General features: G+C 40.6%; 2 protein-coding genes across 2 annotated transcripts in view; one reads left to right on the forward strand and one right to left on the reverse strand.

The window, feature by feature from the left end:
• Positions 1–9,168, reverse strand: part of LOC117204637 (disheveled-associated activator of morphogenesis 1) — a 43,459-nt gene extending 34,291 nt beyond the window's left edge. The window contains exon 1 of the mRNA XM_033442192.1: positions 8,437–9,168. The gene's annotated coding sequence lies outside the window, so the exon portion shown is untranslated. The remainder of the gene's footprint in view (positions 1–8,436) is intronic.
• Positions 9,169–9,529: 361 nt separating this feature from the next.
• On the forward strand, positions 9,530–13,735 carry LOC117204680 (kinesin-like protein KIF6). Its single transcript, XM_033442306.1, has 13 exons — positions 9,530–9,788; positions 9,848–9,966; positions 10,055–10,129; positions 10,206–10,248; positions 10,434–10,535; positions 10,610–10,731; positions 11,030–11,146; positions 11,202–11,333; positions 11,815–11,949; positions 12,112–12,208; positions 12,287–12,442; positions 12,517–12,739; positions 12,804–13,735. The coding sequence occupies exons 1-13, from the start codon at positions 9,723–9,725 to the stop codon at positions 13,553–13,555; spliced, it is 2,139 nt and encodes a 712-aa protein (XP_033298197.1). The 5' UTR covers positions 9,530–9,722; the 3' UTR covers positions 13,556–13,735.
• The last annotated feature ends 3 nt before the right edge of the window (positions 13,736–13,738 follow it).

The following is a 13,738-nucleotide window of genomic DNA, read 5'->3' on the forward strand; positions in this document are numbered from 1 at the left end:
ACTCTATTCGAATCACAGTTTCACTCGATTCAAATTGTAACATATAAGCAGGATAAACGTTACAGCTAATTGTCTAACGTTTCGATTGTAGTTAAAAACGGACTGAATAACGATTCTCTAATCGTTTAAAAAGGAGAAATCCAATGAATAAACTCAGGTTTAAAAAATAATAACCATCGCAGAGTTGAAACAAAGAAAAGAGTTTAACGAGATAATTGCAGAACTTTTGAAACCTACGAATATTCGCGATCCATCTTTTACTGTAATTTCCACGAATGGCTCGCCGAGTCAAGAATGCTCTCCGTAATCTTTGATTTTGCTCGAAATTAAAGTATCTTTGAAAACCTGTTAAGGCATTTATGTCGATCGTTTTGCTAAAAACTGTCGTACTGACGTGGTCAAGTATAGATCATGGTTGCGGCACAATTATTTCTGTAACTTAGAAGAAGGAAAGAGAAAAAAAGCAGTGGCGTAGAGCCACTGATGGAATATCTTCATCGAATCGAGTTGTAACAAGGACATAATTTCGAACGAGACTGGACGAAGTAAGAGGCGAGACCACCGGTGTCCTTGATGCCAGTTTCTCCTAACAAGGGTTGCCGGTTGGTCTGCTGAAGTGGCTGCGCGACCAAATGAACATCCCATAAAGGGACGCGTTGAACCTTTCCGAGAAAGTCCAGTTGGGATTCCAGGGGAGGAAGAAAACCTTAGGGACGCGATATATGCGTGGCTCGATGAGGTAAAGAAGGGAGGACAGTTTTCAGGCAAGAGAAACGTCCAGCCACTCGAGACCCTCTGCATTTTCCTCTTTGAATTCGTAAGAAAGCTGAAAATTATACTAATTTATATTTAAATAATTATACAGTACTGGGAGAATGGAAATTATTTTTTAATCTCGTTGTCTTTGCGTTTTTGCCTTTGTCATTGTTATTGCACTACTGATTACGAGTGGAACTCGAAACATCAAAACGTACTACATATTGATTTCTCATTCACGTGAGTCATTGTTTCGTCTCGAGAGATTTGCACACGTTCGTTTCACACCTTGGAGGGTGTTTGACGAAAAGATTAGCCGGTACTCGTGTATCTTTCTCGTCTAGTTCACAATACAAAAAGTTGCAGTTCAAAATCCGAACAAAGATCTAGAAGCATTCGACAAATTAAAATTCATCATAATTTCTCCTTTGCACTGCCGCCTCTTCTACTAGCATTTTCACAATGGCTCTAGATTAAAAAAAGACCTGTTTGTAAATGAACAGCTGCATATATTTTTCGGTCTTTGTTCAGGGTGGTCGGAGCATGAATCAGGATTTTAATATCCAAGTTATGCGTCGACTTTAAACTCCTTATCGTCCCTTTCCACAATGACGTCATTGTCTCGGCTGGTTAAAGGCTGCGAGCTGCAGCGGCGTGTGCGCGACCGCGACTACAATATTTTGGCAGACGTCGTCATCCGGGCCTTCTGACTCACTGAAAAGAACACTCGACCCATTATGCACCGGTCCATCCTAAAGCCTCGTGCACACGACGGTGAAAAGTCACGTAAAAGCGGTGGCACGCGAGCACCAGACGCGATCGATAACTCGCATGAATGAATCACAAGACTATTACGTGCCGACCTTAACCTGGCTATATGGTTCTCATGGAATGCCGAGGAAATTCCTTTACACCTTGCCGTTGAAAGTATCATTTGTAACGATTTAATTACACGTGTAACTACCATCTTGAACAATTCGTGTGAAAACGATCGATAGAATCTTTCATAGTACCGAGGCACTGCAAATGTGGCTCAATGTCAAATAATCATTGGAGGTAACCCACTTCTATACACCCGCATCGGTCTGACCGTCGATAACATAAAAAGCGTCGTAAATCACACGAACAATTGCTCTAGTTACAACCCTATCCCATTTGTATGCCGTTGTAAATCATATTTGGTGAAGCGGTTGGTTTAACGCGATTGCATCGAGTTTGTTGAATATTCATCAACGAGGATAGAATTTCACGTCGTCTCCATGACGGTATAAGCGACGATAATAGAGTAATACAAAGGGATATCGAGTCGGTGCTGTGAAAGAACCTTAAAGGTATACGATATATTCACGTAGGGAGCTGACAGCTGTGCCCGATAGTCCACATGGCGCTCTTTGCTCTTGTCTGGATGCAGGACTATCGATTTTATCGTGTAGTTTCGCTAACGAATGGTTGGACGGACATTGATTAGAAGGCAGCAGTTTATCGCTCGATAGTTATTGACTCGTCCTGTTCCTTGCGGCTAGACTAGAACGTAAGAAGAGGAAGAAGCCTCATCCGTGCTCCGTATCCATAAGCGTTGATACTTCGATCGACCATGTCTTAACAAGTCATTTATACGCAGCTTGTCTTACGGATATTATGTATATCCGGAGTTATTATTCCATCTTCCTGTTAGGTAAAGTTGATCAAACGAAAGAATATAGAGTAAACGAAATTGTGTTTATGACTCGAGTAAAGTAAAGATCCTTAATTGAAACTTTAATGAAGCGTGCCTGATGCGTTTGCCGTTTTGCGATACACGGTCTGGCTAATGCATCAGAACGCAAGCAGAGCGTGACGAGCGCAAATCTACACGCTATACTTGTCTACTAATACGTCTGCTTCCTTGTCCAAGCCGGTAACCCAACGTGTATCTCTAACTCGCAAAGACGACGAGATTCAAGTGTTCTAGTCATATCGCAAGGTTACCGGGGGAGTAGAATCGTAATCTCAGAATGTACAATCGTTATAAATATATGGCGAAGCAGAATGTAATAATACAGAGGAGAATATTCTCCACCCTAAAATCCTCTTAAAGCTGCCTTAACGAATGAACGACTACGAGCTGCAGGCGCTTTAATTGGTGCCGCGATGATGAATGGCACAGTAGACCGAGCCCCTCGTGCGCCAGCTATCTCCAACCTTAAACGACGTATCATCCGGAAATTAGAACGAAACCAAGGTTTATCGGTCGCGAGCAAAATCTTTGAGTCCTAAAATTCGCTAGGTTAGGCTAGCTTACAATTTGTCTGAAGTCTTCTATATGTGGCGCGCTTCTTGCCGATTATTAATGATCATTCGACCGTTTAAATTAGAACGGGACGCGGATCGTTAATTAATGACCGCGACGATAGGTTTGTAGGATGTTCACGAAGCACCAATGCTTCTCTTCGGTAGATCAAAGAGAATCTAAAGTTTAATATAGCTTGTTACTGTTTAGGATGGACTTAAAAGTGACAAAAATGAACAAATGAATATTCACGTACGAATTAAAATTCAGGCGCGACGTGAATATCCTGTGGAGCTTTTTCATCCTATTCCATGTGACGAACGTGTCTTTCCATATTGAATAAAAAAGTTATTTAATAACGAATTCTGTTCTAGTCGTAAATGTTGCGCAGTGATATTAAAACGAAAAATATCTAGTGTCGAAAATATGCCTTCCGTTTTTGGAAACAAATATCGGAACTTTCACTGACCAGAACCACAGTTGCTTACGAATGATCCTACTGTTGCATGAGGCTATTGTTTCATCAACAATTGTTTCGTAATTGGTTGATGCGAACCGTGACAATACAGGTTGTTTCAGGTGTCTGCCGATTGTATTGACTTAATGAGAATATGACGAAAGTTTCCGATCTTGAGTTACAAATTAAGATACGTATTTCACCATGAATTGTATCGATTTTAGCAAAATTCATCAAACCAGACACACACGAAATACAGAAAATATACCTACAGTCAATGCGATATTTTACGAACATACTGTGTATATTTCGAAGCTATATTAACAATAAAGAAATTCCCAAGATGGCACACTTATGAGAGGAAACACGTGTTACGTGGTAGCTACTCTAAATATTTAGAAACCGTCTTTGCATAGGGCGGTTCATGGATAACGTTTTGTTAGGTTACCATGGGAAAACGTTTTCTTCTTCCACGTGCTGTTTTCTCTTCGTTTTTCATATTAATTTTCCTCGAGGCTCTGTTATTTTCAATATTTTGGAGAGAAAATAATGATATTACGTATCGAGCTATTATAGTTTTATTGGTCGCCCTTAAACTTGATTCTAGATCTTGAGGATGACGTCAGAGCCATAGGAAACGGATATTAGAACTCACGGCCTTGTTAATGGGGATACACACACGTACAGCAAGTTCCTTTGTTTCAAGTAACAGTATTCGCAGCTTCGTATCTAGCAGACTGCAGAACGTACAAAATTCAGAAACTCCTGCCGTTTTCGCCGCATGGAAGGTTCTCCAATTTCGGAAATCTAGCTAATCAAGAGGGTAAAGTACATGTAACGAGTGAAATTTTCATTCGAAAATGAACAGGTTTCGGCGAAGAGACACAGGTATGTCCGAAATGAATTCGCACGAAGGAGAAGGGAAATTGGGTCGCATTGGAGGACCGATTAAAAATAACAATAAATTTCGGCGTACAGCTGCATGCAGGATGCGGTGGCGGCGTTTCGAGATGTTGGCAAAGCGCTCAATAACACGCCACGCTATTGCGGTAACGCGTGTATGTCCAATTCGATGTACAGTTAGGTATGCGTTTGATAGCACGTTCGACTGCGCGATCGTAAAGAACAGTAAAAATCGTAATAAGTGCGCTGTGGACCGTGTACTTCTCCTTCTCGTATCGCAACCGTAATTCTCTCCCTCTCACTCCATCTCTCTCTCTCTTTAGCTGGGCATCGGCTACCGTACGCTGTAAGTTGCATTAAATTCTCAACGAGAGAACGCAGCCTTCACTTCGGCCAAGGGAAAAAGGAAAATCGAAAGCCGGAAGATTCCTAACGATACCGGGACTTGTTTCTTCCCCGTCACTGGATACGTCCAACGATACGTGTCGTTATCTAATGCAACTTGCACAACACTGACAGAAACACCAGAGAAACAAGCGTGAGTTGGAAATGTTAAGCTTCCGTTGGTTGTGAGTTAATAAAACTTTTTGACTGATACGCCTTCTTTCAAACCTTTGATATAGGCGAACAAAATAGAAATCGTGTTTGATATCGAGCGTGTTTAATGACTGGAACTTTCTCTATGTACGCTCACGCAGCTAATCGATGATCGCGATTCGCGTAAATGTGTGTACATGTTAATTATTCTATAAAAGACCAGGTTTGCGTAAATCGAATTGCCCGCAGAATCGTAACGAGAAAATTTCTCGCGCACCTGAATCATATCGATTATTTACAGCACTGATAAGACAAGCGAAGAGAAATGAAATATACTGAAAACTACTCGTTTACTGTGGGATTTATCTCGATTGCCAGATTAAATCAGTTTTGTCGCAATTAAAGATAAACGATAACCACCAATCGGAACGTTTGTTCCGCACGATTTCTTCCACGATATATATCCATAATTTTCCAAGATGATTGCATTATTTGTGTTGCGTGAAAATGATTGCGATAGGCATAGATTATGGACTTAATCAGATATACAATATCGTCGTTGAAACTGCAATAAATTTTCGATTTGATCATCTTTCGATCGGTATCATACGATATAGGAAAGATCAAAAGGCGCGTGCTGAAATGTGTACGCACTGCTGGGACAATGGTGTCCTTCTAGACGTTGTCGATGGGCCGATACAATGGCAACGGGCACGAGCCTACGTGTACAACCCGTGTAGGTAGTCACTGACATTTTAAAATGTCAGCGGGCCCCCTCGTAATGCGCTGTTTATCATTTGGGTTACTTGTGAGTCGTCCATATAGCCGATACATATACCAATATTATGGAGATTCGTTATGGAGGTGCGATTAAAATTCGTGAGCTCATTGTTTCTCTTATCACTGTATGAAATAGTCATTCTGGCTGAGCGTTGCAAAAGCTTAGAAGAAAGTTCCTTTGTTACCTTTATATTTGCATAAAATGGGATTAGGAGCCAGATTTGTTTCAAATTTGTTATTTATCTCTTTGAACGAATTTTGAATACTTCGCGTAACATACTGCCTAAACATACCCGGTAAGTTATTGAACAATGAAAATGTGAAAACGTTTGAAAAAATTTAACCTTATCGCGCAGCCAACGCGAGTCGTTAATCCTGAATAACTTGCAATTCTTCTTTGTAAGAATTCAAGATTAATAATGTCTGGCTTCTTAAATCCAAGGTAGGCAGTGATTTTTACGTCGCACAGGAATCACCGAATCGAATGAAAGCGCCAGTCGAATGCGTTCGTGGGACAAAACGCACAATGGAGATTCCTTGTACGCGTTAATGAAAATTGCTGCACAGTTGCAGAGAATGCGATTCGCGTCGTGTTGGTGTACATATATGTATATGTCGTATCTCTCACAATATCAGCAATGAAATAGAGTTTACCGTGTAATTTCATCGCTTAACCAGTAACGAAAACTCCTTTCCAAACGGAAAGTGCGAAGAGACGGAGAAAGCGTGGACAAGAATTTCTTTATCTCGTCCACCTACTCGTCTCGTTCGGAGTTTTTATAGTAGTTGCGTCGCGTTGCGTAATCCCTTTCATTAACAATATATCGTTCACTGAACTCTGGGAGCGTTCGATGACTGCAACTGCAGCAACGTGTATCTATGCCATGTTTTTCAATTGGTGTAGAAGCGTATCTACCGTGCATGAAGCATTCCATAAATGACGTTGCGCTATAGCATTTAGAAGTTGACATAAATCAAGGGCTCGTAACAGGTACATATATAGTAACGCGAAAATTACTGGTGCTCGACTAACTCGAACGATTTCGATTGAAATAGTGGCCCACGGTCGTGGTCAATCCGCATAACTTTTACTCCGATGTTAATTGCGCGTGACGAATTAAATGAAACGAGATTTCAGCCGGAATAGAATAGCCTTCAAGGTGGTTCGCGGTCGCTTTTACTCACCGCTAATGAACGATCCATATTTTCCAACGTGTAACAAGATTCCGAGAAACATAAACACCTTTCCTATATTTTTCAAAGCGACGGCAATAAGAAGTGATAAAAAAAGCAGAAATTGGTCTATCGTGATCGCCTATCGTGATCACCGATCGTGAAAGACTCGGAACGATACCTCTCATACTCTCCACCGATTCTTATTACTGAGATTATACATCTATTCATTCGTTCTGATTGATGTAACGACTATAATCGTTGCTCGAATGTCGGTGTTGGTGTTGCTGAGCGTCGTTTAAATCGCCCTACTACTCTCCATCGGTTCGAGTTCTAAATTTACGACTTTCTCCAACTATGTAACGTGAACTCGAAGCATCGTTTCGATTTGTCTGTTCGCCAAAGACATTGGAATTTATATGCACGTGCTTCACACTCGATAAGATTAAGATAGCATTAACGTCCTCGTTAATCTACTCTAACGCTATTTAAAATTTCTTTCATTTTAGGACAATACGAGTTAATTATTGCAATAAGTACCTACTTTGCACGACTATAAAACGGAATGCTTCAAAACACGATGAAATGTCGATATATTCCATTGCAAAATTGTATATTACGTACATCCACGTCACGTGTGTCAATTCGTCTTCTTACAGTCGTTGACATAGATTCTTTGCTTCCTTCGTCATGTAACTTTTACAACTTGCCACGTTCGCCGATGTATTATGTATCTAAACGCGTCTCGCAAGACTTGTTACCGACACTTGTCAGGAGACGTCCGTTGAACTTCGCGAAGAGTAACATTCTCTAACGACCCTGATCCTGTATGCTTAAAAGTCCCCGTTGAGTCTCACCAACTGGACTGACACAATTGACGCGGTGAATAGGGAACGCGTAAATCTTCGTTACGTAATTCCAGTTATTCGGTTACCCGTATAGCTTCGCGAAACCAGGATAGAAAGAGTCCTTTCTACCGTTCATGCGTCCAAGCGTTTGACCCCGTGAATTCTATGTACCTCGTGCATGCTATCCGTTGAAACTCGGTTGATCTTTGGTCGACCGCGATCCAGGACCGTAGAGATCTGCGATGTCTCTGATTTACACGGAGTAATAAGATGCAATGACTCGTACGTCTTTTCTGTTCTTCGAACAATCGTGATCGCACGATACATATATTGCATACATCATCGGGCACCCGATTATATGCATAAATCTCTTTTTTTTAAGACACGTACAATTATTTGATTTATAATATCGACACGATGACAGCATTCTCTTTCGCCGATATTTGTCCTTTGGTTATATTTAAATTAATTCAAGTATCCATCGATTTGAACATTGTCCAAAGTATTTATCGCCAACCGAACTACAACTGGAATTAAGTCTATATTCGATTGTAGTTATGCAAAGAACAACTACTTGGTGAAAATGACTTCTTTAATATGATCATCGCATCATAGATTCTTTATCGCTACTTTATTCGTTCTTACAATTCTACTCCGAATTAGCGCAATATTTATAAGATCCAAAACTGTGTCATAAAATAGTGGAATCTTACCGAGTGTTTGGCGATCCCGAAACGTCAGGATCCGTTAGTCGCGTCGGGACACGCCGATCAATAGAAGAGCAAAAGGCACATGTCCCGGTAGCTTCTCACGCGGTGCTGCTCTCGAGCTTGGTGGTCATGTCGCCTGTAAATGTCGGATAATCGTTCCTCCAACGACTACCTCAGTATCGATAATCGACGATTAACCTCCCTCGTTTCTTCACCGATGCATCAACGTCTTCCTTGAACTTAGACGAATCTTTCTTAATAACAACTTCTCTCTCAACTCCGGAAGTTAATGAACAGTATCGTCGGGGATGATCGTAAAGTCGATCGACATCGATGATGCACGTTGAGCTCGGCGATACGGGGCAGATCTTGATCGAGCGGAAAATTCACCGATTCACTAGTCAGAGCTAGAAGTTTCCATGAAAGCGCGCGATGGGTGCGCTGCTGGTCGCCGGCGATGACGAACGATCAGACCGACGACGAGGTGCAAACAACGATTCGCATCGTGCGAAAATCGCCAAGTTCGTCGTTGTGACGTGAACTAGCGTGTAATCGCGTGAATAGCACAGGGATAACGACGTCGAACGAAACGACAGGGATGCGAGGAACAACGCGAAAGCCGAGAAAAGTCGGGACACTGGCCTGCCATCGGGTAGACCGACGACCCGGTGCGGCACTCTCAACGCGGCGACGCACTGCGCCGACGTCGCGACGACGACGACGTCGTCGCCTAGGCGACCACGCGACCTCTCGCTCTTCTCCTCTCTGATGGACGAAGAGGAAAAGGAGGAGGAGGAGGAGAAGGGTGTTTCGATCAATCGAACCGGTGCGACTACGTTGTTCGGCGAGATATCGATACGTCGAAAGGGAGGAAAAGACCAGGCTATGTTGCGTTGTCGGTCTTTTTCTTTTTGTCGTGGAAACACAAGCTTTCTCGCAGGTCCGCCGCTACCTTTTTGCCGACGGATGGGCCGCTTTAACGTGCAAATGCTCGCCGCTTTTGTCGGTGTACTTGTCGCATTTTTATTGGTCTAGTTTCACGGCTCGATACCTCTTGACTATATCTGAAGCTTTTGGTAGCCTTGTACGTTTAGTTATTTAAATTGATTTAAATAAGAAACGCTGCACGCGTGAAAAAGTTTTTTACTATTTTCCACTTTCGAGAATTCAACAGTTTGTCACGTTTTACTTGTTTCTTTCCTGAATTGTAATACGTATCTATAGGTATTCGATAATCGATCACCTGTCATCGATTCATAGCCACAAAACTGCGAGGTTATACGAACGAGATGGTGAAAAATTCTATCAAAGTCTACGCCAGATTGAAACCAGAACAAAATCGGAAAAGCATAGTGGTAGATATCGCGATAACAAATTGAAATTGGTTTTATAAGATGCACGTTTTCTTCCAAAGAATTATCAAGTCTTGCATCGTCCCAAAGAAAATCTCGAGGAGGATTTCTTGGTTCTAGTCTCTCCAGTCCAAAGAATAAAAGATTATCCTGACAATCGTCCCGAGTCTTGGAATTTCTCGTGAGATATTACAAAAATAACATTTTGTCATTGTCGGTAATATGTCTAAAATCTGAAGTCTAAAAATTCAAACATCTGAAACTTTCAGCTTTTTCCGAATATTTGAGGAATCCGCAACGCAAGAAGACGTGTTCGAAAGTGTTGCACGATCCGTAGTTGAAAGGTAAAATAATCGTATCATTTATTAATGAATGCATTCCTCGAATATTCACTTAACTATGCAATTTCTTTTATTAAAGTGCTCTCGATGGTTACAACGGTACCATCTTCGCCTACGGCCAGGTATACCAAACAATAAATCGATAGAATCGATAAAACGTGACTCAAGTAAAACATCTATTTTCTAAAATTAAGTCGTCTACCGTTGTCATACAATTTCAAACTCGTACCACATCCTCGAACGTTCTATCCATGAAACCTCGATCGAGGCGAGCCTCTGATATGATTTTAAGTCATGAATTTTGTAGACCGCCACTGGGAAAACGTACACGATAACCGGGAGTCTGGAGAACGAATGTCGTGGTATCATACCGAGAACTTTGCAATTCCTGTTCGACGCGATACAAAAGGTTGCGTTTGTTGGCTATCAGATGTTATATAGGTACGCGCAGAGAACCCTATACCGCCCTTAAATTTTATGCAGCGACCGGAAAACGTGTACTCCATCGAGGTGGCATATCTGGAGATTTACAATGAAACCGGCTATGACCTGATAGATCGGAAGCACCAACGAGACTTCGCGGTTACGAGATTGGAAGATTTACCGTAAGTCCGGGTGACGTAAATGGTGGCCTGTCGAGTAATGCGCGAACACGGATACGAGGGTATTTCGTAAAAACCAGGGGGCCCCCCTAAAGGGAAACAACCTGCTCGACCCGACCGATCAAACATGATTCCGACAAACTTCCAATATGGAGCAATCGTGCGCAAGGTGCAACCGTGTTATCTTTATATCTTCCTTGTCTTGCGCCACGTTACGGACGATTCTCTTTTTGTTTTACAATTAAAAGTAAGGGAGAGTACTAAAATTTCTCATCTATTGGAAACTGTGCACGCGTTTCAGACGTATCAGCATTCGAGAAGACGAGGCCGGGAAATTACACTTGAAGAATTTGACATTTTATTGCGTTAAAAACTTGGAGGATGCATTCGAATTGCTTGTGCTAGGCGATCATAATCGGTAAAATAATCTCGTTATATTGTCGTATTGGAAAAAAGAATGTAGTTCTTCATAGGGTTACCGCCGATACACCGATGAATCCTCAGTCATCGAGATCGCATTGCATCTTTACCATCGTAGTTTCTACGAAGAAGTTCGGCGCTGAACAATACAAGCGAGCGAAAGTACATCTCGTCGACCTAGCAGGGTTCGTATGTTTTCCTCCGTCTTGTATCGACTGAAGGTACAAGGGTTAGAGATATTACGACAATTGATCAGCTCCTAATTGAAGACAACCATTAGAAAAATTCATTTCAGTAACAAATTTTTAATTGAGCATCCTAATTAAAAAAAAAAGAAAAGATTAGATAAAGAAGAAAAGAAAAGATAAATTGTGGGAAAGTGAGCTGGTAAAGAGCACGATTAAACGCATATTTGCCGACTGGTGCGTAATTGTGTAATGATATCTTTAAATTCCTTTCACAAATTACATCTCTATTCCAACAATGTTGTGGAAGTGACATTTTTACGATTACGTACCAACATCTCAAATGCATTAAACGTTGTCCTACTTGTCAGCGATAATTTTTCCTACGCGCACCATCGTGTCGTGCTTTCTCATTGCCATCTGCGCCCGTGCTGGCAAATTTTGTAACGGTAACCGATTTTTCAACGTGAGATCTCCGTAGGTCCGAACGTGTCTACAAATGCTCGATAACTGGCACCATTCTGACCGAGGCGAAGCACATTAACCTGAGCCTACATTACTTGGAACAAGTCATAGTGTGTCTGGGTCAGGAGAGCGCAGGTCACATTCCTTACAGGTGCTAAATTCACTCAGGGATTTATATCCGACAGTATAATTTTTCATCACTTAAATAATATGCGGATAGCGAATGAAACTTTATTGTACTCTTCTGACTTACCTTTTGTTTTAGATTAGAACCCTTGTTTAATCATGGAACTTTCGTTGTTTCCATTTTTAGGAATTCCTTATTGACGTCGATTTTGAGAGACAGCTTAGGTGGAAACTGCCTGACTACTATGTTAGCGACCATAAGCCTTTGCGCTTTTAATCTAGAGGTACGACACGATTTTTATTGCCTCATAATCATCAGCGCATTTGTTTAATTGGATATACTCTTATCTCGTAATTGTCAGGAAACAGTGTCAACGTGCAGGTTCGCTCAACGAGTAGCTCTCATTAGGAATGACTTAAAACTAAATTTGGAGACAGACATTCAGAGTGAAAATGCGTTACTGAGAGCAGAGAATGACAGACTTAAGCAACAAATCAAAGCCTTGACGAGGCAAACTGTTTAGTATCTTTATCAAAAATTCAATTTAGCTTGTAAATTAGGTTTCAATTAGTTTTGATATTTCAAATGTAGATATCTGAAGAGCTTACAGCTGCAGATAAAAAAAATCTCGACCATAAGATCGGAAGCTTTTTAGAATCAAATAAACAAGTCATTTGGGATTATAATCCTAAGAAAGTAGAATATTGTTTCGAAAGTTTCAAGCGAGCTTTCGAATTGAGCAAGGATCCAAAGTGTTACCTGAAGAAACTGGAATATTATAAGGATCTGGTTATTCAAAGAGACAAAGAAATTTGTATCCTATTATAATTTTATTAATATTCCATTATTTATCAGAAAATTTCTTAACTTTTTAACAGCATTGTTGATCGATAGAATGAAAAGGGAAAGGAATCAACGATCGACACAATTAAATGATGATCGGTTTACAATTAATAATATCGAGAACGATAATCAAAAAATGATACAAAATTCCCTAAGTAATCGTACACCGTTGAAAAAACAAAAACGAAGACCTAAAATTAGTAATGAAACTAAACCTGATTGCAGTACTAATGTTTATGATAATGATCCGACATCGAGAAACAAGTCAATATCCATTGATACATTTATGCCAGAGTTATTGCCTTGCAATATCGTTAATTTAACTTTAAGTGATTTAACCGAGGATAAAGATCAAGCGATTGATCAGAGAACAGGTGATAAAACTGATGACACGAATCAACAGTCCTTACGCAAATCTGAAAGAGGGCAAAAAAACGTTAAGAAAAAACATAATCATAATAATCAGATAGAATCAAAAGTGAAACAGCAGAGTCCTGTTGAATTATCAAGTGCGAAAGCGAAAATTGTAACTCGGGAAGCTTCGTTTGTAGAGGCAGATTATTCAGCTCCAATTTATCAAAAGTTTTTAAGCTTCAGTGCTAATAATCCAGAAACCCCTTTGATTCTACAGGAAAACAAAGCAGAAAGGGATGATTTCGAGCGAAAGTCTAATACGGAGGCAAAAGACAAACAATTTGAGGATTCATTGCCTTTGACAGGGGATCCGGAAATCGATGAAGAAATCATAGCGTTCTACAAAGCGAAACGATCTGGAGGTATTTACTAGTCAGTTTTTCAAGATGCTGTTTACAATATAAGAAGTCATAATAGAGTATGCAAGAATGCAGTATTATTTATCGAATATGCTTATAATTGATACATACAACTAATTATAATGTAATACAGTTTTATAAACGATGAATATTAATTAATTCTAACTCTCGTACATACATAGCTACAATAAATAATC

This window comes from Bombus bifarius, unplaced genomic scaffold (assembly GCF_011952205.1).
Source record: "Bombus bifarius isolate JDL3187 unplaced genomic scaffold, Bbif_JDL3187 scf7180000007979, whole genome shotgun sequence".
NCBI lineage: Eukaryota > Metazoa > Arthropoda > Insecta > Hymenoptera > Apidae > Bombus > Bombus bifarius.